This window comes from Rhineura floridana, chromosome 3 (genome assembly GCF_030035675.1).
Source record: "Rhineura floridana isolate rRhiFlo1 chromosome 3, rRhiFlo1.hap2, whole genome shotgun sequence".
NCBI lineage: Eukaryota > Metazoa > Chordata > Lepidosauria > Squamata > Rhineuridae > Rhineura > Rhineura floridana.
In genome coordinates this window covers 205,994,223-206,018,464 of record NC_084482.1, presented here as the reverse complement: position 1 = coordinate 206,018,464, position 24,242 = coordinate 205,994,223, and the positions used below count along the sequence as shown (strand labels likewise).

General features: G+C 44.8%; 1 protein-coding gene across 4 annotated transcripts; it reads left to right on the top strand.

Moving 5' to 3' along the window:
- Window positions 1-4,205: 4,205 nt before the first annotated feature.
- LOC133381301 (zinc finger protein 397-like) lies at window positions 4,206-18,633 on the top strand. Of its 4 annotated transcripts, XR_009761656.1 has the most exons (6): window positions 4,206-4,520; window positions 9,087-10,043; window positions 13,609-13,741; window positions 14,853-15,809; window positions 16,544-17,096; window positions 18,388-18,474. XR_009761656.1 is itself a non-coding variant. In XM_061620256.1 (5 exons), the coding sequence occupies exons 2-5, from the start codon at window positions 9,321-9,323 to the stop codon at window positions 18,552-18,554; spliced, it is 1,980 nt and encodes a 659-aa protein (XP_061476240.1). In that variant the 5' UTR covers window positions 4,206-4,520; window positions 9,087-9,320; the 3' UTR covers window positions 18,555-18,633. The 4 variants fall into 4 exon arrangements, 3 of the variants coding, with proteins under 3 accessions (XP_061476240.1, XP_061476241.1, XP_061476239.1); XM_061620256.1 differs by lacking the exon at window positions 16,544-17,096 and having other exon boundaries at window positions 18,388-18,633; XM_061620257.1 differs by lacking the exon at window positions 18,388-18,474 and having other exon boundaries at window positions 16,544-18,381.
- The last annotated feature ends 5,609 nt before the right edge of the window (window positions 18,634-24,242 follow it).

The following is a 24,242-nucleotide window of genomic DNA, read 5'->3' as shown; positions in this document are numbered from 1 at the left end:
TTCTCATGGCTAAACATGCCCACTTCTTTCAGTCTTTCCTTATAGGGCTTTGTTTCCAGTCCCCGATCATGCTTGTAGCCTCCTGTGAACCCGTTCCAGTTTGTCTGCATTCTTCTTAAAGTGTGGCATCCAGAGCCCTGGTCCAAAAATAAATAAATAAAATGAAATAAATTTAGTACGGATTGTGTTATGTTCTGGCTGCTGACCTTTATTCCACAGTAAGGACAAAAATGAACCTGACTACTAATGTTTCTGATTCCAACTATGGTTACGCCCACAAGGAAGTGTCATCTCACAAACAGGTTGTTCAGATCTGGTATTTGCACACATGAGATTTACTCACAAGTATCCACATACACCTGGGTGTTTAGTCACCACAATCCTATTCCACCATGTGCCATCAACACCAGTGGGCAGAGCTTGAAGAAATGTATCCAGGCTGGGTTCGTCTACTATTATTATTGTCAAGAACGCCTGGTTTGTAAGGTTAACTAAAATGGTTCTGTGGCAAGGAATTGTGGGGGGAACATCTTGCCTGAATTATGGCCTCTCGGAGGCCATGATACTGTTGAGAGAAATGTATATAAAATGTTGCTTTTTCAGAATATTCTAAGGATAAATAAAATATGTGATTTTATTGTTAAGAATAAATGGTTAATAGGTTAATAGACTGTTTGCAGTAGATAATTCTATAGAAGCTGGAGTTAACGTAGATAGAGAAAAGGGGCTTTTTCTTAGAATAGGACATCTGTCTGAAGTTCAAACAAAGCAGCCAGAACAGACAGTTTGTGGTCAAGTTCCACTTCAAAATAGAAAGGGGATTTACACTTGACTAATTCAGCTGATGTTTTTAGCCCTTCATTGCTTTGCTTGATGTAAAGGGAGTTTTTATGCTTAGTTAATGAGGAGGGGAGGGGAGCAATATACCATATATGGGAAATAATAAATAAGGGTATAAGGTAGCCTAAAACTGAGGAGTGGGAGATGTAAACAGGGGAGGAGTTTCATGTGACAGGGACAGGCGGATCTGATAGGCTGTGAACCCTGGAAGTACCTGACCAATGGGGAAAACAGGGGAGGGCATGAAGCGTCGGGCTAGGGGATAAAAGATTTGTACCAATGTCATTTGGGTGTGTCTGCCTTCTGGTAGGACACCCGTCCTTGCAAGTACGAAATAAAGCTCTAAATTTTGATTCACAATTGTCTCTGTCGTGGGTCTTCCACAGGGGACCATTTTGGGGTCCCATAGGGGTTTTTTTTCCCTTAAGGAAAACCACGAAAAACCACGTTTCTTACTCTGTCAGTTCTCACAGCTGAATTCAGTTAATTAAGCAGTGAGCAAAAACATCTGCTTATCAGTCTGAGACTGGTACCTCAAGGCCACAGGCTTGGGGAGGTTGGAGAAGCTCATGACCATTAGGTGCAAAAGCTTGATAAGATTGAATCAGCAGCAAGCCCAGGGCCGGCTCCATGAATGCCGGGACCCTTGGGCATCATCCTGCCCTGGGCCCCTCTGCTCCCCTTCCGCGATCCGTGGCATGAGCTGCGCTGCGGATCGCAAGACAAGAGCTTCTGAGCCACCTGCTGCTGTCGCTGCCCGCCACCATCCCCCCGCCACCATCCCCCCCACTTCACCTACCTTTCTCTGCTGTTTTTTGTGGCTGCGCACACTGCGCGCACAGGGTTGCCATCAATCAAGATGGCGGCCGAGGTTTCCGTAAGGGACTTAAGCCTCTGCTGCCATCTTGGTTGATGGCACGCAGCGCGCACATTGCTGCCATCAACCAAGATGGTGGCAGAGGCTTCAGTCCCTTACGGAAACCTCGAATGCCATCTTGATTGATGGCAACCCTGCATGCGCAGTGCGCGCAGCCACAAAGAACAGCAGAGAAAGGTAGGTGAAGCGGGGGGGATGGTGGCGGGTGGCGGCGGGTGGCTCGGATGTTCTTGTCTTGCTATCCGCAGTGCGGCTCATGCCACGGATCGTGGAAGGGGAGCGGAGGGCCCCTCAGGGGCCCCCCAGGGGCTCCTGTAGCTGCAGCGCCCTCGAACCAGTGTCCAACCTGGCCGCCCTTTGGAACCGGCCCTGAGCAAGCCCCTGAATGGCTAATTAATTCCTGGCTGTTGCTGGGCTTTTCACCATAAAAACAGAACTAAGATTCTGGGTCTTTGTTCCCCAGTATTCCTTGGTGTTACCTGATGTTGCAGTTCCAGCTTCCATCTACTATCAAGGCTACACATCTCTGGGGAGATGTAGAACCATGAAGTTACTCTGCTGGCTTACCTATATTGTGTGTGTCAAAGATTACCCCCTGGGGCCCTTTGACCTCAGAACCCCAAGGGGTGTCTTTGCTTTTGAGAACAGTCCCAACTCCCTGGACCACTGCTTTCTGGGCAAAACACTCACCTTCCCAGGGCTAGGTTACACCCAACACCAACCCTGGAAAATAGGTAGACTGCCACCATCCCTTTACTTAGCTTTCCACTCTGAGTAAGGGGAACTCAGAGTACTACCTGAAATCCTAGAGCAGAGCTATTGTTAAACTCCTTACAGTACTCTGGACTGTTCACTTAAATGACCAACAGTAGTCGGTAGCGTCATGGTTAAGGACTGAATTTAGAACCAAAGCCCCAAGTAACACACACCAAATAAGAAAAGGTAGTTTATTTAAAATAAAATAAAGGTATATATAAAAAGAGAGCAGCATATACTTTCCTTTGAAGCCAAACACCATCAACAGGGCTAAGCAAGATACATTTACATACCACTTCCCAATCGGAAAGGGTGTGAGATAAAATGGAAATGGACTGCCTTCAAGTCGATCCCGACTTATGGCAACCTTATGAATAGAGATTTCATGGTAAGTGGTATTCAGGGAGGGTTTACCGTTGCCTCCCTCCGAAGCTAGTTCTCCCCAGCTGGCTAGGGCCTGCTCAGTTTGCCACAGCTGCACAAGCCAGCCCCTTTCCTTGTCTGCAACTGCCAGCTGGGGGGCAACTGGGCTCCTTGGGACTATGCAGCTTGCCCACAGCTGCACAGGTGGCAGGGCATGTAACCCCTGAGCCACTCACTGTGGGGGTGATCTTTAGCTGGCCCTTGAAACCCAGGAGACACAAGTGGGGATTTGAACTCACAGACTCTGGGCTCCCAGCCAGGCTCTTTTCCCCAGGTGTATTTTATCACCCTATTTGTTTAATCTATACACAGAACATATAATACAGAAAGCGGGACTGGACCAAGATGAAGGAGGTGTGAAAATTGGAGGCAGAAGTATCAGTAGTTTAAGATATGCAGATGATACTATACTACTAGCAGAAATCAGTAATGATCTGAAACGACTGCTGTTGAAAGTTAAAGAGGAAAGCACAAAAGCAGGACTACAGCTGAACGTCAAAAAGACTAAAGTAATGACAACAGAAGATTTATATAACTTTAAAGTTGACAACAAGGACATTGAACTTGTCAAGGATTATCAATACCTGGGCACAGTAATTAACCACGATGGAGACAATCGTCAAGAAATCAGAAGAAGGCTAGGACTGGGGAAGGCAGCTATGAGAGAACTAGAAAAGGTCCTCAAATGCAAAGATGTATCACTGAACACTAAAGTCAGGATCATTCATGGTATTCCTGATCTCTATGTATGGATGTGAAAGTTGGACAGTAAAAAAAAAGCAGATAAGAGAAATATCAATTAATTTGAAATGTGGTGTTGGAGGAGAGCTTTGTGCATACCATGGACTGCAAAAAAGACGAATAATTGGGTGTTAGAACAAATTAAACTCGAACTGTCACTAGAAGCTAAAATGATGAAACTGAGGTTATCGTACTCCGGACACATCATGAGAAGACCTGATTCACTAAAAAAGACAATAATGCTGGGAAAAACAGTAGAAAAAAAGGAAGGCCAAACAAGAGATGGATTGATTCCATAAAGGAAGCCACAGACCTGAACTTACAAGATCTGAACAGGGTGGTTCATGACAGATGCTATTGGAGGTCACTGATTCATAGGGTCGCGCCATAAGTCGAATTCGACTTGAAGGCATCTAACATCAACAAATTGTTGTTATATACATATATGGATTGTTCCCAAGCCTCATACAATAGTTACAGATTGTTTGGAGGAGAGGGAGGAGACATGATCTTAGAGGTAAATGAGCACCGATGCTTTTCCTAGAGAGGACGTGGACTGAACCTCAGAGAGGAAGTTGGATGTGTGTGCGTGCGGGCGCGCAAAGCTTTTCCTGCCTCGCGGGTGGAAAAGAGAGGGCAGGCGGGGACTCTTTCCTGAACCGTCTCTGTGTGGGTTGGCTTTCCTGGATTGCGTCTCTCTTCAGTTGCCCATCTGAATGCTGCAGATAGAGACAAGGGGTTGCTTTATGTCATGCAACGGGGTCAAGGCTGGTGAGGTGCTCAGCGCCTTTGCGCGTCCCCAGCGGTGCGTTTTGATGTCGCAGACCGCTGTAGCGGGTGCTTCGGTGAATCAGTCCTCAGACGTGGGAGAGAGCTGGTGGCGGTATGTACTTGGAAACTGGCGGGGTCGCTGAGCGTAAAAGAAGGAACGTAGCTGCCTTATAACGAATCAAACCATTGGTCCATCTAGCTCAATATTGCCTACACTGACTGGCAGCGGCTGTCCAGGGTTTCAGGCAGGGGGACATTCCCAGCCCTTCTTGGAGATGCTGCCAGGGATTGAATCTGGGATGCAAAACAGATGCCCTGCTACCGAGCTACAGCCCATCCCCTGAGGACTAGGAGCATAGGAAGCTGTCTTATCCTGGTCTGGCTCAGTATTGCCTACACTGACTGGCAGTGGCTCTCCAGGGTTTCAGGCAGAGGGACATTCCCAGCCCTTCTGGAGATTGAATCGGGGAGCTTCTGCAAGCAAAACGGGTGCTCTACCACTGAGCTATGGCTGAAGGGAAAGAAAACCATTAGGGGAAGAAAAATGGGGCAAAGTGTGGACTGATGGGAGTCTGGGGATGAAAAATGATGAAAATCAGTCCCCATCCTGTTATTGTTTGTTTTTAATTGATGAATCGCCTTTTATTTACATAAGTCTCAAGGTGATTTACAAACGGCTGCAAGGTCTCCCCAAAGCCTCAAACCAAGACACACGAGGGCTTGGAGGTCTCCTTGACTTCATCCTAGGAATCGAGTATCCTTGAGTACCATTGGGCTTACTCCCAAGTCGCTGTGTGGGCGGAGGTTTGCAGCCTTTGGGAGACCCTGCAACTGTTTCCTGTGCATGCTTACTCAGAAGTAAGCCCTGCTGCATCCAGGGCAGCTTAGGCTGTAATCCTACGACTCCAGTTTCCTAACTTTCCTGTACGTGTGAAATATGAAGTATAAGATCAGGGACTCAGAACCTGACATCCGATTATTTGTCTCAGTTGCCTTTACAGTCATCTGACATCCTTGTTATTATGCATTCGTGATGATTTGCACTCATGATCGCATCTGGGTGGTTGTGTGCGATCCTGCTTGCAATACTGTTTGTGCCTGCGGGGTAGACAGACTGCTTTCTTTCCAGTCGGTGCATGTCCTGTAACTTCCTGCTGATTCCTGTAGCTTTTCATACCACAAATGTTCCAGTTTATTTTGTGTGTGTGTACCCCTATAGCACAAGAGTGCCCCTTCAGATGGCAATGATGTGGTAACACCAGGAAAGCATTGCAGAACAACTAATAAAGCGGAACGATGGGTGGGGATGCTCCAGTGGAAATCCACCACCAATACACTATTATGGTGTCAATGAAACGATGCAGAATATGCCTGCAAAAAAAACCCCACTGGTCTGGAGAGGCCCTGAGATTTTTTTGGAAGGTGATGAAGAAGTAGTTGTGCTTAATACTTGGTATCCTTGACTGCAGCTATGAAAGAACCATTTTTGGCTATTGTGTTTGGCATGTTCAATCCAACAAAAGTTACAGGAGTTTTTGACCGGCAGATGGCCTGGTAATTTTTTTTATAGTGAATTTAGTTGGATTTACTTTTGTGTAGATATGGTGAGGATTGCAGCCTTACTCCCCCCCCCCCAAGGAAAATGGACTGCCTTCAAGTCAATCCCGACTTATGGCAACCCTGTGAAGAGGGTTTTCATGGTAATTGGTATTCAGAGGTGGTTTACCATTGCCTCCCTCTGAGGCTGAGAGGCAGTGACTGGCCCAAGGTCACCCAGGGAGCTTCATGGCTGTGTGGGGATTTGAACCCTGGTCTCCCAGGTCGTAGTCCAACACTCTAACCACTACGCCACACTGGCTCTCAGAATGGAGAAATTCTATGGCATTTATTTTGTATTTTCTGTTTATTTATGATGTGTTAACCTATGTTGTCAACTGCTGAGTAAAATGTAAATATACTGCCTTCAAGTCGATTCTAACTAATGGCGACCCTATGAATAGGGTTTTCATGAGGCTGAGAGGCAGGGACTGGCCCAAGGTCACCCAGTGAGCTTCATGGCTGTGTGGAGATTTGAACCCTGGTCTCCCAGGTCATAGTCTAACACCTTAACCACTACACCAAATGGACCTACAATTTCAAGCTTTCGTGACTCACAGACAAATCCTTTTGCACATTTACTTGGAGGGCAGTCCCGCTTTCAGTAAGTACTCCAGAATAAACATCCCAGTATTCCCGAGGACAAGAAGGCAGAGCAGGGTGCACTGCCTAACGTCCCTCCATGTCTGTGTCTAACAGTCCGTTACCGGTTCTTCCACGGGTACCTAGATATTGCTGCACTTCTCTGACCATCTTTTGAACGTCACGGAAGGGGGATCCCACACTCTTCCCGGAAGCCTATTCCGTTCTGAATTCCTCTTGCATTCAAGAAGTTGGGGTTTTGAGGGCCACTGCAGCCTCTAGATTCCTGGCTGTGGCCCCATAGGGAAGGAGAAGCATGACAATCACCCTTGTACTCCTCCTCCTGGCACAACCGATGTCTCAGTGCGGCTTCCCAGTTAATCACACTTCCTGTCCCATCCTGAAGTCCTGCAAGATGCCCAGGTCTTACTGTGCCATGGAGCGCATCCTTCTATCAGGGGCCTCCTACCCCGAACTGTTTCTGTTGACAGTTGGCTATTATAAGAACAACTATATAAGAGCTGTGCCAGAGTTTGCTTTTTTTCCTCTTCCCTCCCTGCCCCGTTCCTCTTGTGTGTTGTGTTTTTTTAGATTGTAAGGCTGCAGGCAGGGAATGTCTTGTATTAATTGATTGTAGGTAAGCCACTCTGGGAACCTTTTTGGCCAAAGAGTGGGCTACAAATACAATAAATAAATAATAAAATGTGCATAAGGAAGGCCCCCCATCTACTACCGAGCCAGGTTCAAGGTCCTTGTGTTAATTTACAAAGCCCTGAACAACTTAGGGTACCTTAAGGACCACCTGAACCCTTTTATCCCAGCTCGGCCACTGAGATCATCGGCAGAAGTGGCTTTGGTCATCCCCCAAGTTGGTGAGGCTCATTGAACACTGACACAGAATCGAGCCTTCAGTGTCATCGGCCCAGTGCTCTGGACTGCTCTGCCAACAGAGATTCAACCGTTTGAACCGTTAAACACCTGTTTTAAAAACCTTTTTGTACCACCAGGTTGATGAAGGCAATTAAGAAGATGCTTTTTTTCCGCAACAGTTGACCTTTGTTTTTACTATATTCTTTTTATGATGTTTATTGTACGGTTTTTATTTGTTGTAAACTGCATGCCTCTTACTTCATTTTTAAAAATTGGTGGGTTTTTTCCCTTTTAAATGAAATAGAGGCATACTGTAAACCGCCCAGAGAGCTTCGGCTATGGGGCGGTATATAAATACCATAAATAAATAAATAAAAATAAATACAGATATGTTTATAGGATTGCTGTTCCTGAGAACGCAGCCAAATTACCCTCTTCCAGTGTTGCTTCTTTTTCTCAGTTGGCTCGGCTGGGTTTTGTGGTCTTGGCAGCTTTTGTCTTGGCAGTTCAGGAAGTGGGCAGGGGAACTGAATGTGCCTCCAGGCCTCTCTGTTTGGCTGTCAGGATTCTCACGGGTCCTGCTTTGCACCCTCCTTGAGTTTTTGTTTTTTTTGGTCTGCCTGGAATGTTTACTTGATCATGTTTTTTGCTTGTCTGAATGGAGGATAAAGATGGTGGTGTGAGCATGGGTAGAAATGTAGCCTCCTGTACAAAGGTAGTAAAACTTGCATCCATTGCTCCTCCTACTTTTGCCTCTGGCCCCACCCCTGGAAGATTGGTCCTTGGGCTGAATAAAGTTCCTGCCCTTCTTCCTTGGCTGTTTTTAAATACCATTGTGGATGCTGGTTTGGTGAGGTCTTTTCATTATTATGACTGGTTTTATGGGTAGGGTTTTAATTTTTTTGGTATAGCAAGATGATTTTGTAATATGACGGCTTTTAAAATATATTTTAATACAGTGTCAAAGCTGCCTTGTGAAGGTGGTTGCCCTAACTGGCAGCGCGTGAGTATTTTAAATAGGGGAATGGAAATAATCAACGGAGCCAAACGGCCGTGGAGTACAAGCCTGTGCTTCACGCATGTGTAAAATAAAAAAAGAGTGAACATTCCCTGTGAATTACGGGTGTTATGTACGAGGTAAACCTTTCAAGGGTTGGCTGAAGCATGCTGTCTCCTCCCCTGCAAAGTTTATGGTACAATAAGGCTACGATCCTACACACACTTGCTTGGGAGCAGTGGTGGCTGGTGGCAGTGGAATCCACTCCGAGTTTTAGTCCAAACTTTCAAAGTGCTGGACAGCTGCCACTGCCTGGGAGTGAGCCCCATAGAACACAGTGGGACTATCCTGCCCTTTCTCCCAAGGGAGCCCGGGGGAGCGGGGCAGAAATACAATAAAAAGATACTTAAAACCTTAAAAACATTTAAAAGCAATCCCATATCCTCTCAGCTAATAACGTCAAGGTTAGATGGACTAGTGGTCTGATTTGGTGTAAGGCAGCTTCCTAGGTATGTATTGCTAACAGGGGCAACATTGGTTGTTTTTATCAAGAGAGACGTTGAAACTAAATGCTAGGAGGAAAGTTTCTGTATATGCTGTTAAATTCTTCCGTCTGTCTCATTTGTCCCTCAGGGCCACCAGCTACCTTCTTGCAAGCTCCACTTAAACACTCCTTATGTTTTCGGGGGCCAGACAACATCTGTACTCTGCAGAACCGCAGTCATGTTTCTGTAGATCCCTAATGGGATCACCTTGTTTTGTTCAAGGGTGGCCAGCAACTGGATGATTCTCCTGTGAAAATACAGGAGCTGACAGGTTCCCTAAAAGTCATTTTGAGATAAGGTTGTGGGTGCCCTGAAAGGCAGAATGGCAGCTGGTCCAGAGACCGAAGCAGCCCTCGGCCTCCACTTCCAGGCTGAATTAGAGCAGGGTATGCAGACCAGAGTCAAAATGGAGGAACAAGGCCCAGCAGGACTTGAACAGAGGGTGGAATCTGAGGGAGAGGAAATAACCTCTTATGATCCTGGGGCCAAGGGCAACCAGGGTTTCCTGAATTGGGAGGCGCCTGCGCAGTATAAAGAAGAACCAGGTGATGAACCATGTTCAGGGTCTCAGGAGTTGTGGCGTAAAGCAAAGACTTTTCCAGCCTCCTTGGATGGAGCGGTGAATGCCAACCAGTGGCCCCGAGGCATCCTGAACTGTCATGGAGCGTTACCACAAGAATATGGGAAGTTGGAAGCCAGAAATGGGGAAGACTGTTGGAAGGGGGGAGAAGAGTCCCTAAGAGGTGACTGCACCACCCCAGATGTGCTGCGGAAGCTCTTTCGGGAATTCCCCTACCAGGAAGTGCAGGGCCCCCGTGAGGCCTACGGCCGCCTCTGGCATCTTTGCCATCAATGGCTGAAGCCGGAGAGGTCCTCCAAGGAGCAGATGGTGCAACTGGTTATCCTGGAGCAGTTCGTGGCCATCCTGCCGCCAGAGATGCAGGGCTGGGTCAAAGATGGCTGCCCAGAGACCTGTGCCCGGGCAGTGGCTTTGGCCGAGGACTTCCTGATGAGGCAGCGAGAGGTTGAGAGGCCAAGGCATCAGGTGAGGGTGTTTCGTCAGAAGATCCCAGTGACTGTGGGCGCTGGAGTTATGGCTTAATGTGGCAGCAAAGCCTTGAAAAGAATTTTTAATTGACAAAACCTTGACAATAGAAGCAGATTCGAAAAATGTGACCAAGCATGTTTTGACAGGGAGTCTTCTTCAGTGGTCAAACAACATAGATTAAATAGGAATACAATCCAGCAAACATACCAACAACTGTGCAATTCAAAAATAACACCACCTGCAACAATAAAAAAGATAAAAACTACTGTTAGGTATTTTAAAATAATAATAGTACTAATTTGGAAGGTCTGTAAAATATAACGTCTGTAAAATAGAAGTCATCAATTGGAACTGTGCGAAATAATATCTGTTAAACTCGTGAATGCTGCACCCAGATATATGTAGAAAATGCTATCCAGCTGTGTGGGCATTCTGAAACTGGCTGATTTGGACGTTAGGATAATAAAAAAATTAAAACATGAATTAAACATCGAATACAGTATAAAGTTAGAAAAACAACTTTGCTATAGTACATGAAAGAAGCCATACTCACAAACTTATTAAAATTGTTTGGTTATTAAGCCTTCCAAAATGTCTGAACGTCCTCAAGCTCTTCTCTGTCCCAGACATCTTATTTCAAAATCGAAAAAAGAGAGGGGATGTCCCCAGAATGTCAAAGAGGGAAGTTCCAAACTGTATAGATTTATTTGTTTATTTTCTTTAAAAGAGAGAAAAAAAATTCTTCTTAAAATACCCAACGCGTTTCAGCCTTATAACTAGGCTTTCATCAGGGGCTACAAATCAAATGTAAAGAACACCATTTTGACAGACATATGTAGGTATAAATTTTCGTTAAAATATCTTGAAAAAACATTCTTCATTTGATACACTTATAATCTTTATATATGCACAAATAAATTTTTGTTGTTATAAACAACTCCTTAAAAATATCATTTTGTTTACCTATAGACTTTATATATATCTAGGTGCACAAATCCATATAAGATACCTTATCTTTCTATACAGTATCTAAAAGATTTTATATTATCAGAAACACTTACATTTATGTTGTTGAAATGCTTTATTCAATAGAGTATTTCTTCTCACTTTCACTATGGATGGCTTCAATATCTTTATGACTATTTCAAATCAATGAAAACCCTTGTTTAAATCTTTTTTTCATTGAACTACCATATGACCAGAAGGATAATTTTCTTAACCTTTTAGAAGTATAATAGAAAACACCTGTAGGATACTTATGAGTAAAAAAAATTTTTGGACTTGAGAAAACCTTTACAACAAAGGGAGAAATGAACATTCTTCATTTAGACCATTAGGTGTCACTGTCTTGAGTCTTAAGATCCATCCTATTTCTTTTTTATATAAAAGAGAACTGGGAAATGATCCTTGTATTCGTTGTAAAACCCAAAATTTTAAACCTACTTTTATATATTCAGAACATTGCAGGCAATGAGATACCGAAGGTGCTCCTGGTTTTTTGTTTTTTATATTATTCATATGTTCTCCTATCCGTATTTTAATTTTTCTTGATGTTTGTCCTACAACGAATACAAGGATCATTTCCCAGTTCTCTTTTATATAAAAAAGAAATAGGATGGATCTTAAGACTCAAGACAGTGACACCTAATGGTCTAAATGAAGAATGTTCATTTCTCCCTTTGTTGTAAAGGTTTTCTCAAGTCCAAAATTTTTTTTTACTCATAAGTATCCTACAGGTGTTTTCTATTATACTTCTAAAAGGTTAAGAAAATTATCCTTCTGGTCATATGGTAGTTCAATGAAAAAAAGATTTAAACAAGGGTTTTCATTGATTTGAAATAGTCATAAAGATATTGAAGCCATCCATAGTGAAAGTGAGAAGAAATACTCTATTGAATAAAGCATTTCAACAACATAAATGTAAGTGTTTCTGATAATATAAAATCTTTTAGATACTGTATAGAAAGATAAGGTATCTTATATGGATTTGTGCACCTAGATATATATAAAGTCTATAGGTAAACAAAATGATATTTTTAAGGAGTTGTTTATAACAACAAAACTTTATTTGTGCATATATAAAGATTATAAGTGTATCAAATGAAGAATGTTTTTTCAAGATATTTTAACGAAAATTTATACCTACATATGTCTGTCAAAATGATGTTCTTTATATTTGATTTGTAGCCCCTGATGAAAGCCTAGTTATAAGGCTGAAACGCGTTGGGTATTTTAAGAAGAATTTTTTTTTCTCTTTTAAAGAAAATAAACAAATAAATCTATACAGTTTGGAACTTCCCTCTTTGACATTCTGGGGACATCCCCTCTCTTTTTTCGATATTAATGAATGTCCACACCCTATATATATTTTGATCTTATTTCAAAAGCCTTGCAGGTGTTAAGAACATGTCTTAATTCTTTGTTTTATTGCATTTGGCTATACTGCCTTGGGATAAATATTTGGGTTATCCTTTTAAGGGTTGGTTTCTTTCACCTGCAGCAATTAGTACTAACGGGCATGCACTGGAGCTGACGCTGGTTCCCTGAGCATCATACGCAGAGCTTGGAAAAGTTACTTTTTTGAACTACAACTCCCATCAGTCCCAGCTAGCATGGCCACTGGATTGGGCTGATGGGAGCTGTAGTTCAAAGAAGTAACTTTTCCAAGCTCTGATCATATGTACATGTATACATATGGGCTCCTACCGGGAGGAAGGGCGGAATATAAATTTAATAAATAAATAAATAAAATATGTATATATTTGGGCCGCCAGCCAAGTGTATAGATGGTTACAGATTCTCCGTTTATTATTTTTCCTTAAAATATACATAAATTATCCTTTTCCACTAGAGAACATCGCTTGTTTGCAAGTAAATGTGTTTTGCATCAGCAGAAGCAAACTCCCATTTTGTTCCATGTTGCGATTTAGGCACATGGGAACCTACTTTCTACCAGTGAGTCAGACTGTTGGTCCATCTAGTTCAGTATTGCTTTCACTGACTGGCAGCAACTCTCCAGGGTTTCAGGCAGAGGGGACGACTGAGCCTGTGGTATCCTTCATGCAAAGCAAGTGCTTGACCACTGAGCTGCAGCCCTTCCCCTTAAGACATAAGTTGCTGTATACATAGTCAGATCATTGGTCCATCTGGCTCGTATTGTCCACACTGACTGGCAGCCACTCACCCGGGTTTCAGACGGACTTTTTTTCAGTCCTGCCTGGAGATACCACTGGGGGACATTCTGCCGGCAAAACAAGGCCTGTGCCATGGAGCTGTGGCCCTTCTCCCCACCCCCTTCTGCAAAAAAAGAAAAGAAAGCTGCCTTATCCTCACCCAGGCCCCTTGGCCCATCCAGCTCAGTATTGTCTACACTGACTGGCAGCGGCTCTCCTGGGTTTCAGACCGGAGCGTGGGTGTCTTTCTTCAGCCCTTCCTGGAATGCCGGAGGCTCCCCAGCGCTGCTTTGCCAGCCATGCCTATCTTCTTTTTCTGTTTCCATCAGCTAGCTGGAGGTGCAGAATCAACGCTTTCCCCACAATGCCCTCCTCTCTTGTCGTTTCAGGTGCTGATGCTGGCCCAGGACATGGCTTTGAATTTCCCTCTGGCGACGGGGACAACATCCGAGACCAGACAAACTTCACTGGGGAAGGAGGCTAAAAAGGAGGAGGAGGGGGATGGGGATGCCAGCCTGCCGGGTGAGGATTCCTTGTGCCAAAAGGGCTTGGATCAGACTGTAAGAAGAGGGAGATGGGAAGGGGCCATAGCTCGGTGGTGGAGGATCTGCTCTGCGCGCAGAAGGTCCCAGGTTCAATCTGCAGCACCTCCAGCAGGTAGGGCTGGGAATATCCCCTGTCTGAAACCCTGGAGAGCTGCTGCCGGTCAGTGTTGACAGTGCCGAGGTGGATGGGCCAAGGGTCTGACTCAGTAGAAGGCGGCTTCCTATGTTCCTATGAACCCAACTGCTGGATTCGAGCCAAAAGCCCGTCATGGTCCAGCATCCACTTCTCACAGCGGCCACCCGGATGCCTCGCTGAGAAACCCATAAGCAGGACCTGAGTACAACAGCCGGCGCTCTCCCAACTTGTGCTCCCAGCGTACTGCCTCTGATCCTCGAGGTCGTGCACAGTCGTCGTGACTGTTAGCCACTGACAACTTGCTGAGCTAGTCTTTTTGCAGGCCTGTTCTGCACGTCGCTCTAAACCAAACCATGGTTTAGCACACACCAGAAAATGGGCTTGCGAAAAGGAGCCTGTAGCTGCTTCACTCATCGCCTGTCATTATGCTGCTGAACCATGCTGAGCTAAGCCATAGTTTAGTTTGGCATGTCATCCAAACATGGGGTTGTGGCGTAGCTCTCTCATGGCTAACCAGGAGCTGTAACCAAGATTTGTCCTCCATATGCATAACTGTACTCATGGGTTCTTATGCTCCGTGGCTGCAAAACGCTAGCTGACCATTGAAAGGGATAGGAATGGAGTACCTTGGAAGTGGGCATGGCTGGGTGGTACTCTGAGTATTTATTTTATTTATTAATTTAATTTATATCCTGCTCTTTTTCTCGAAGCAGACCAGGGCAGCACTTCATGATATCCCTTCTCAGTTTCCTTTTTTCTAAACCTAAGAGCCTGAAATATTGTAGTTTTTTCCTTGTAGGGAAAAATGTGTCAGCTCCACGATCACATGCCTGCTCTGCATCTTTCCCAGCGATACAAACATATCCTTTTTGAGGTTGGGGAAACTAAACTGCTTGTGGAACCCCAAATGTGTCTGCACCTGATGGAAGTTCTGAATATTTTGTTCCTGCAGGTGACGGATGGGTGAGTGAGGACAAAGAGGAGAATCCTTCGCTGGAAAATCCCGATCGGTTGGCGCACCCAAGGCAAGGAGGTGGAGAACTGTGTGAGAGGAGAAGAGAAAGACATCCGGAGGGGAGCATGGCAAATTCTGTACTTTATGCCAGAGGGAAGGGGGCCCTTGAGAAAAACATTCAGCAGAGAGTCCTCACAGACAATAAACAGCACAAGTGTGCTATCTGCGGGTGCGGATTCAGTCGGCCCACAGGCCTTGCTGCGCATCAGCGAATCCACACGGGCGAGAAGCCCTATAAGTGCTTGGAGTGTGGGAAAAGCTTCAGCTTGAAATCGACCCTTGTGGCCCATGCAAGAACCCACACAGGCGAGAAACCATATACCTGCACGCACTGTGGGAAAAGCTTCACTGTGAGCTCGGACCTCACTAGACACTACAGAACCCACACGGGAGAGAAACCGTATAAGTGCTCAGAATGTGGGAAATGCTTCCGGCAGAGCTCCTCTTTCACCAGTCACCTGAGAGTCCACACGGGAGAGAGACCATTTGAATGTTCCTGCTGCGGGAAGAGCTTCACCATGTGCTCGAACCTTACGAAACATTATAGAACCCACACGGGAGAGAAGCCATATAAATGCCCTGACTGTGGGCGACGATTCTGTCAACACTCCTCTTTCACCAACCACCTGAAAAGCCACCGAGGAGAGTTGCCTTTCAAATGTTCATTCTGTAGAAAATCCTTCAGCGTGAGCACCTTCCTGATTAGACATGAGCGAATCCATACAGGGGAAAAACCATATACGTGCTCGGATTGTGGGAGAAGCTTTGGGCACAATTCCCAACTTATTTCACACAGGAGGGTTCATACAGGGGAGAAGCCATACAAATGCCTTGAGTGTGGGAAAACGTTCACTGCTAGCTCTCTCCTCAGAGGACATCAGAGAATCCACACAGGTGAAAAACCATATAGCTGCTTGGTGTGTGGGAAGACGTTCAGTCTGAGGTCCAACTTTCGTAGGCATCAGAGTACCCATACAGGGCAAAAGCCATATAAATGCTTGGCCTGTGGGAAAAGCTTCATTATAAGTTCAGATCTTCTTGCACATGAGAGAACCCACACAGAAAATTAACTGTACATATGGGTGGTGGGATTATTTTATTAAATCATCAGAGTATAAGAGAAGCACTGAAAAAGAAGAGAAGCACTGAAATAACCATAGTATGATGGCTTGTTGAGTTCTTTTCCCTTCTCAGAAGTGGCTGTGCCTTGTTGCTTCAAAGCACATTGTTCGTAGTAGCCTTGAAAAAGCACTTTGCTACTAGCAGATTCATAGGACTGAGTACTGGCAACAAGATGATCAGTAATTTATGTTAAAACAGCACTTCATTTCAATGCTTCTTCCACTGATTGCCTGTTTAGTTTGTGCCATGAAAAGCTTATTTGATGGAGAAGTTTAGATTTGCACCCTGCTTAGTCAATGGGTAGGAATTTGTGTTGGAGTTTGCATTGGCCAATTGCATACCTGGCTTGAACAAGCTCCCTTCTGTTTTGCAAAGGAAGAGTGATGGTTAACTAAACCCTGACTTAAAAAGGTGCATTCAGATGTCATGATAAACCATCATATCAGAAATTAGCCTTGGTGAGCCTCGGGTTTGCTCACTCTCTCCTTCCTTCTCCTCCACTGCAGCCACGAGGAAGAGACCAGAAGACTTGATAAACCGCTGTTTACTGTGTTGTTGGAATCCTAAACTGTGGTCAGTCTTAACTATGATTGCTTTGTTTTTATAAGTCATCTTTACAACCAGTTGCTTGAAGGTGCCTTGTTTCAACTAACCATAGTTAAGACCAACTACAGTTCATTGGGTTTGGACAACACAGGAAGCTATGGTTAATCAAAAGTGAAAGCAGAAGCTTCCAAACTTCTCCTTGCACCTGCCCCGGAGAAAAGAGGGAACATAGAGTGTCAGGGTTCAGCCCTGCCCAGACTGGAACCTAGAGATTCTTCAGAGGAAGAGCAGAACCCGTTAGCAGATCGCCACACCACCAGTGATCCTGAAGAGTCGTCGGAGCCAGACATTCCCACCCCAGGACCAGAGGTCTCCACACCTGGCTGGTCTCTTGGGGCCCTGCTTGTCAACCTTTGAGTGGTAGAAGGATGGAAGATGGTGAGCCAGGAAGAAGCTCAAGGGCTGCTGGCGAAAATCCCCAACTAGATGCATATGAGGCTACTCAAGAGGAAGGTGAAGTGCATGCAATCACCTGCTAAGAACCAGCACAGAATAGAGTGCAGTGGAGTTTCTAGCCCCTACATAAACGTCATCTGAGCTTTTTCACTGCTGAAGGGACAGTTCCCTTAGAGCTCCGAGTTCCAGTGTGAAACCATCCTGAACTGGGGAAATGGTCAGCAAGCCTGAGACTTAATTGGGCCCATTCTCACCATGATAAACCATAGTTTAGCCCAGGGGTTCCCAAGTGTTGGACTTCAGCATGGTGTTGGACTACCAACTCCCATCATTGGCCATGCAGGCTTGGGGCTGATGGGAGTTGTAGTCCAGTTGCAGACCAGGGTGCCATATTGGCTAACCCTACTTTCTCATGACATCCAAAAGCAGCCAGAGGCTGCTCACACACTGTACATTTAAAGCACATTACTTCCACCCAAAGAATCCTGGGAGCTGTAGTTTACCACTCAGAGCTATAACCCCCAGCACCCTTAAACTACATTTCCCAGCATTCTTTGGGGGAAGGCATGTGCTTTGACTGTATGGTGTGTATGCAGCCAGATGCCTCTGGCTATCATGGTCAATTCATCACTTCAGCTTTTTCTTTCCATAATGGGGGGGGGGCATTTCCAGCATCTGTGAAAAACATTGCTGGGCAGCTAAAACAGCTTTTGCAACTTCAAGTGTAACAAAACTTTATCATGGTCAGGCCAGTTTTAGAGACGTTTGAAACAACCCAGAGACAATGCAGTGCTAGATTATTGGGTTTCTAAGATGCTTCTGATGATCATCGTCCTAAATTTTAAAAACTTGTTAAAAAATGTTTTAGTGCATGAGAGGTTGTCTCTACTGCTCAGTTCAGTGCTCTGATTCAAGGAGGGAGTGTGCTTTGTTCTGGTAACCTGCACGTGTCCTTGTCCTCATTGAATGGCTGGCCTTTGATGCCACGAGATGTGATGGCCACCAGCTTGGATTGCTTTAAGAGGGCTTGGTGAAAGTCATGGAGGATAAGAACTACCAATGGAGTCGACGTGGAAACTCCACATTTAGATGCCACCTACTGTTACAGCACCCTCTGATGGGTTGCCTGGTGGGGGGAAGAGGTAATGAGGGCATTGTGTTGTCAGTTGGATCCTCTTATTTGCTGTTACTGGGTCTACAGCAGTGGTTCCCAAACCCTCCCCCCCCCCAGACCACTTGAAAATTACTGAGAGTCTTGGTGATTTTTCTGCCCCTTGAAGCAATTGTAATGCGCTGTGCTAGATGCTGTATGGTTTTCAATTGCACTTTTGTTGCTTTTATTTCACAGATAGTGTATTTTTTGTATTACAATCTGAATTCCATGGAATAAATACAAGAAGCAAGAAAAATACCATTAAAAATAAATGTAACAAGTACTGTGATGGATGTGCCGTCTTCAATGACAAATCCGCAGACACGCTGCAGACCCCTTGGATGAAGCTTGCAGACCTCTAGTGGTCGATGGACCACACTTTGGGAACCCTGGACAAAGAGATAGCGACATTTATAGTTAAATAAAGAATTTTAAAAAATGGATTTGCAACTGTTATATGCATCAGCCTGTGGACCATGTACCCCAACATAACTGTCTTTTTATTTATTTTTTATTGATTGATTGAATTTATATCCCACCTGTCCTCCCAAAGGAGCCCATGGCAGCATTAATAACTTAAAAACAAACTATATATTGTATTATTTTTTTATCACTTTTATTGACCTACTGTAATACTTTACTTTCACAGCTTTTGGATAACGTAAGAGCATAAGAAGAGCCTGGCTGCTGAATTAGGCCAGAGGCCCATCCAGCAACCCATTCTCACAGTGGCCAAGCAGGAAGCCCACAAGCAGGAACAACTATCAGGTGGATCCACAGGTGGATCCAGAATTGTACTCAAAGTGCTTATAGATGGTTCATTCTCAAACTGGGTGGAAGTAACGAGTGGGGTACCACAGGGCTCGGTCCTGGGCCCAGTGCTCTTTAACATTTTGATTAACGACTTGGATGAGGAGGTACAGAGCATGCTTATCAAATTTGCAGATGATACAAAATTTGAGGGCATAGCTAATACCGTGGAAGACAGAAACAAAATTCAAAGGGACCTTGATGGGCTGGAGCATTGGGCTGAAAACAACAGAATGAAATTCAACAGGGAGAAATGCAAAGTTCTACACTTAGGAAAAAGAAACCAAATGCACAGTTATAAGATGGGGGATACTTGGCTCAGCAATATGACATGTGAGAAGGATCTTGGAATTGTCATTGATCACAAGCTGAATATGAGCCAGCAGTGTGATGTGGCTGCAAAAAAGGCAAATGCTATATTAGGCTGCATTAACAGAAGTATAGTTTCCAAATCACGTAAAGTACTAGTTCCCCTCTATTCAGCACTGGTTAGGCCTCATCTTGAATACTGCATCCAGTTCTGGTCTCTGCACTTCAAGAAGGATGCAGACAAACTGGAACGGGTTCAGAGGAGGGCAACAAAGATGATCAGGGAACTGGAAACAAAGCCCTGTGAGGAGAGACTGAAAGAACTGGGTGTGTTTAGCCTGGAGAAGAGAGGACTGAGGGGAGATATGATAGCACTCTTCAAGTACATGAAAGGTTGTCACATAGAGGAGGGCCGGGATCTCTTCTTGGTCGTCCCAGAGTGCAGGACACGGAATAATGGGCTCAAGTTGCAAGAAGCCATATTTCGACTGGACATCAGGAAAAACTTCCTAACTGTTAGCGCCATACGACAATGGAACCAATTACCTAGAGAGGTAATGGGCTCTCCGACACTGGAGGCATTCAAGAGGCAGCTGGACAGCCATCTGTCAGGAATGCTTTGATTTGGATTCCTGCATTGAGCAGGGGGTTGGACTCGATGGCCTTGTAGGCCCCTTCCAACTGTACTATTCTATGATTCTAAGAACAGCAACAAACATACAAAAATGTAATTCTCCATCTTTGGAGGTGGCAGGTGTTGCCACCTCTCCCCATATGCTCAGAGGCACATGTTACCAATTCTTCCAAGCTACACAGGAAGTGGATTGGACTGTGAAAGACCAACCCAAAGTGTGTTTGCATTTTGACAAATTTGTAGGGCAGTACAATATCTCAGAGAGGAGTTCAGGTCTCCTGCTCCCCTGGTGCATTCACTATAGCTGCCCAATTTCCCTGCTTTTTAAAATTTGATAGAAATATCTGCTTCAGGTACATTCTTAAACTGCAAGGTTTTTTGTCTGTTAGTGAATTATCATGGGGTTCGAGAACGTGTAACCCTGTCCTCTTATTGATTGTTTCCATGCTGGTCTTTAGAGACCCTCTTGATGATTTTCCTCAATGAGACAAATGTCTTTTATCACCGAGTGGGTGTTGTGGTTTATAACTGTTAGACCTGCTTAGTCAGTCCCTCTTTTCTCATCAGCTGTGATCTTGTATTGTGGTCAGTTTGGCAGTTAATTTTTATTTAGTGAACTGTATTCACAGGACCGCCCATTAACACATGCGCTCACGGAAAATCCCAAGAACAAACTGCCGTCTTACAATGTGGTGTCAGAACAGTATGAAAAAAGCAGTATGAAAATGATTCCAGTTGGTGAAACGCAGTAACAAAACATCAGAAAGCATACAAATGGTTCTCTTTGGCAGAGGAAGAAATAAAATAGTAAAACACAAACAATTGTGTGTGTGTGTTTTAAAAAAAGACTTTAGATGTAGGAAGTTTCTGTGTAGGACCCCTGGTCCATCTAGTTCAGTATTGTCTACACTGACTGACAACAGCTCTCTAGGGTTTCAGGCAGGGGGTACATTCCCAGCCCTACCTGGGGACTGAACCTGGGAAATGTGGCCTGCAAAATAGATGCTACAAGTGAGGGCAGGCCAAGGGAAACTTTCGTAACCCTGAAACAGGCATAAAATATGTCGTCCCAGGAAAGGAAGCCCATCTTAAGCTGCATAACACACCCCCGGATGGATTTAAAGACAAAGCCTCTTGCGGCCTGAACCAGGAAAGAAAGTCCTTTATATCTCAGATTTGCTTTATGATTAACCATTCCTCCTGCAGGGAGATCGTGTTGCCTTGGTAAGATCTGTACAAGTTTTTGAGGCTTTCTGCATCCGTAGTTGAACAATGGCTTCTTGTTGTTTCTTGCTTCTGTTGATAAGGGCGTTTGATGACCTTTTTGAACAGAGCTGGCTGGTTTCTGCATTCAGAGCAGGAAATGGTAAGGATCTGCAGTGCCTGCCCAGAGGTGTCTACGGGAAGTAAATTCCATTGAGTTCAGTAAGATTTACTCCCAGGTGGGTATGACCAGGATTGCAGGCCTTGGTATTTTTCCATACGGTTTAAAGCAGTTTTGTATTCAACAGACTTGAAGGAAAATGTGAAAGCCCACTCCTTTTGAGCACCTAAGGCTCACAGGAGGATCAACGAGATGGTGCAAATCCCCTATGAGGAAAGTTGGCAGCATTTGAGGGTGTTTAATTTAGAGCGGCAGTTCCCAAACTTTCCCCCCCATGGATTATTTGAAAAATGTTCTGCTTGTCGTAGCAATTGTAATGCACTGTGTGCTAGATGCTGTATGATTTTTAATTGTATTTTCACTGACATGTAGTGGACCACCTGAATAAAGCGCCACCGACCATAGCTTAAAAAACCCTGGTTTCGAGAAGAGGCAAGTCAGCAAGGACATGATAGAAGTGTATATAATTGTGTACAGTATGGTATACCACTAGAGCTCGTGCACACCCGATGAAGCTGAATGATGGAAGATTCAGGGCAGGCAAAAGAAAGTACGGCTTCACACAGTGCATAGTTAAACTATGGAACTTGCTCCCATAAGAGGCAGTGACGGCCACCAACTTGGATGACTTTAAAGAGGATTAAATCAAATACTGTAGTAATAATAATAATAATAATTATTATTATTATTATTTCCCTGATCTAAGTGGTCCCCCATGGATGTGAAGCATAACTTATATCAGTGAGAAGTCCTGCTTTCAGTGGTGTGGGCCCAGCTCTGTGGAACTCCTTCCCACTAGAAGTCAGATGGGCATTGTTCCTGCCGAGTTTCAGGCACCTGAGTAAAAAACCTTTTTATGTCAGGAAGCCTTTTCACCATGAATTCTTTTTTTTAATTGTTTTGACGTTCTTTGTTTTAAACTAATGAGATTTTAATTTTCCCCAGTTTAATTTGTTTTAAGTTTTTATTGTTGTAAGCCACTTTGAGACCCAGATGGTGAAAAGCAGGAAATATATTTTTCAAAATATATTAATAAAATAAATCTTACATGTCTGTACAGGGGCAGGCGGTCTGTCAGATAAATTGGTCCCAAATTCTTCAGGACTTTATACGTTAACAAGATCTTGAACAAGGCCCAGTAAGTGGTTGGCAACTAGTGCAGTTCCTTCAACAGGGGTGTAAGATATACACATTCAGATGCTTCATACAACAACCTGGCATGTAGCATTCTGCTGCAGCTGCAGCTGCTGGACCAATCCCAACTTAAGCCTTCACAAACTAGTGGAAGGCAATAAGAGAGGAGGTCATCCAAGCTTAAGGAGACAACTAGTCTCACACTATTGGGGCAGCCATTGAGAAAGCCCTGTCCCTTGTCCTGACCATTCCTGCTTCCAGTGTGGGTGCGAGACGGAGAGGAGCCTCTCCACTAGATCTCAATGAGCACCGCAGGCGCGATGGGACTGAAGGAGTTCTTCAGATGTTTTGGACTGCAGTTCCCATCATCCTCAGTCAGCAGGGCTGCCCTCCCTCTCCCCCAGTTGAGGCTGCTGGGAGCTGTAATCCAAAACGTGGAAGATATCAGGCTGGCGAAGATTGCCCTAAGCCATTTAGGCAGTGCTTTTCTGAGGTGCCAGTGTGGTGTAGTGGTTAAGGCAGCATTTCCCAACCAGTGTGCCTCCAGATGTTGTTGGACCACAACTCCCATCTTCCTGACCATTGGCAATGCTGGCTGAGGCTGATGGGAGTTGTGGTCCAACAACATCTGGAGGCACACTGGTTGGGAAAGGCTGGGTTAAGGTGAGTTGGACTACGACCTGGGAGACCAGGGTTCGAATCCCCACACAGCCATGAAGCTCATTGGGTGGCCTTGGGCCAGTCACTGCCTCTCAGCCTCAGACGGAGGCAATGGGAAACCCCCTCTGAATACTGCTTACCATGAAAACCCTATGCATAGGGTCACCATAAGTCAGAATAGACTGGAAGGCAGTCCATATCCATTTCATTTTTTTCTGAGGTGTGGCCATTCATACCTTGATAAAAGTGCTGAGTGCCAGCCAGCACAAAATGGTTGCCACGGGCAGCAAAAATGAGACACTGGTACTCTGTACCGGGGCGTTCCATCACAAAAAAGTGCTACATTTAGGGCTTCAAAGATAATTGGTGACACTTTTTTGAATTTGGCCCGGAAACAAATTGGTTGGGACAAATTTTTCAATGTCAGCCCCAGTAGGCCCTGGCACACAGAAGTGGCTCCAGATTGTGATTTGTTGGCTAAAAACAAAGCATGATTAGTGTTTTGTGCTGGGTTTGGACATTTAAACAAACTTTAGTCAGGCTAAAACAAACCATGGCTTAGCATTATGTGGGAACCAGACACTTCACTGAAGCGCAAAATAGCAGCTAGGGTCATTTTAAGAACATAAGAAAGGCCTGCTGGATCAGGCCAACGGCCCATCTAGTCCAGAATCCTGTTCTCAAAGTTGCCAAACAGATGCATGTGGTAAACCTGCAAGCAGTTTTGAAAGAGGTACCACTGCAATTCCTGTTGTTTGCAGGGAGCTTTTTAAAAAATTCTGAAGCTGGATATATATATATATCTAACACACATTTAAAGCACATGGCTTCCCCTAAGAATCCTGAGAATTGTAGTTTTCTCACAGAGTGCCAGTTTCCAGCACCCTTAACAAACTACAGTCACCAGGATTCTTTAAGGGAAACCAACTTCTTCCCCTCCCAATTTTATCCTCACAACGACCCTGTGAGATGGGTCTGGCTGAGAGACAGTGGCTGGCCCAAGAACACCCAGTGAGCTTCATGGCCATGGAGCTTTGAATCCTGGTATCCTAGGTCCTAGTCCAACACTCTAACCACTACACCACACTGGCTGTCTTGGAGAGAGGCTTTAGTCTTAGA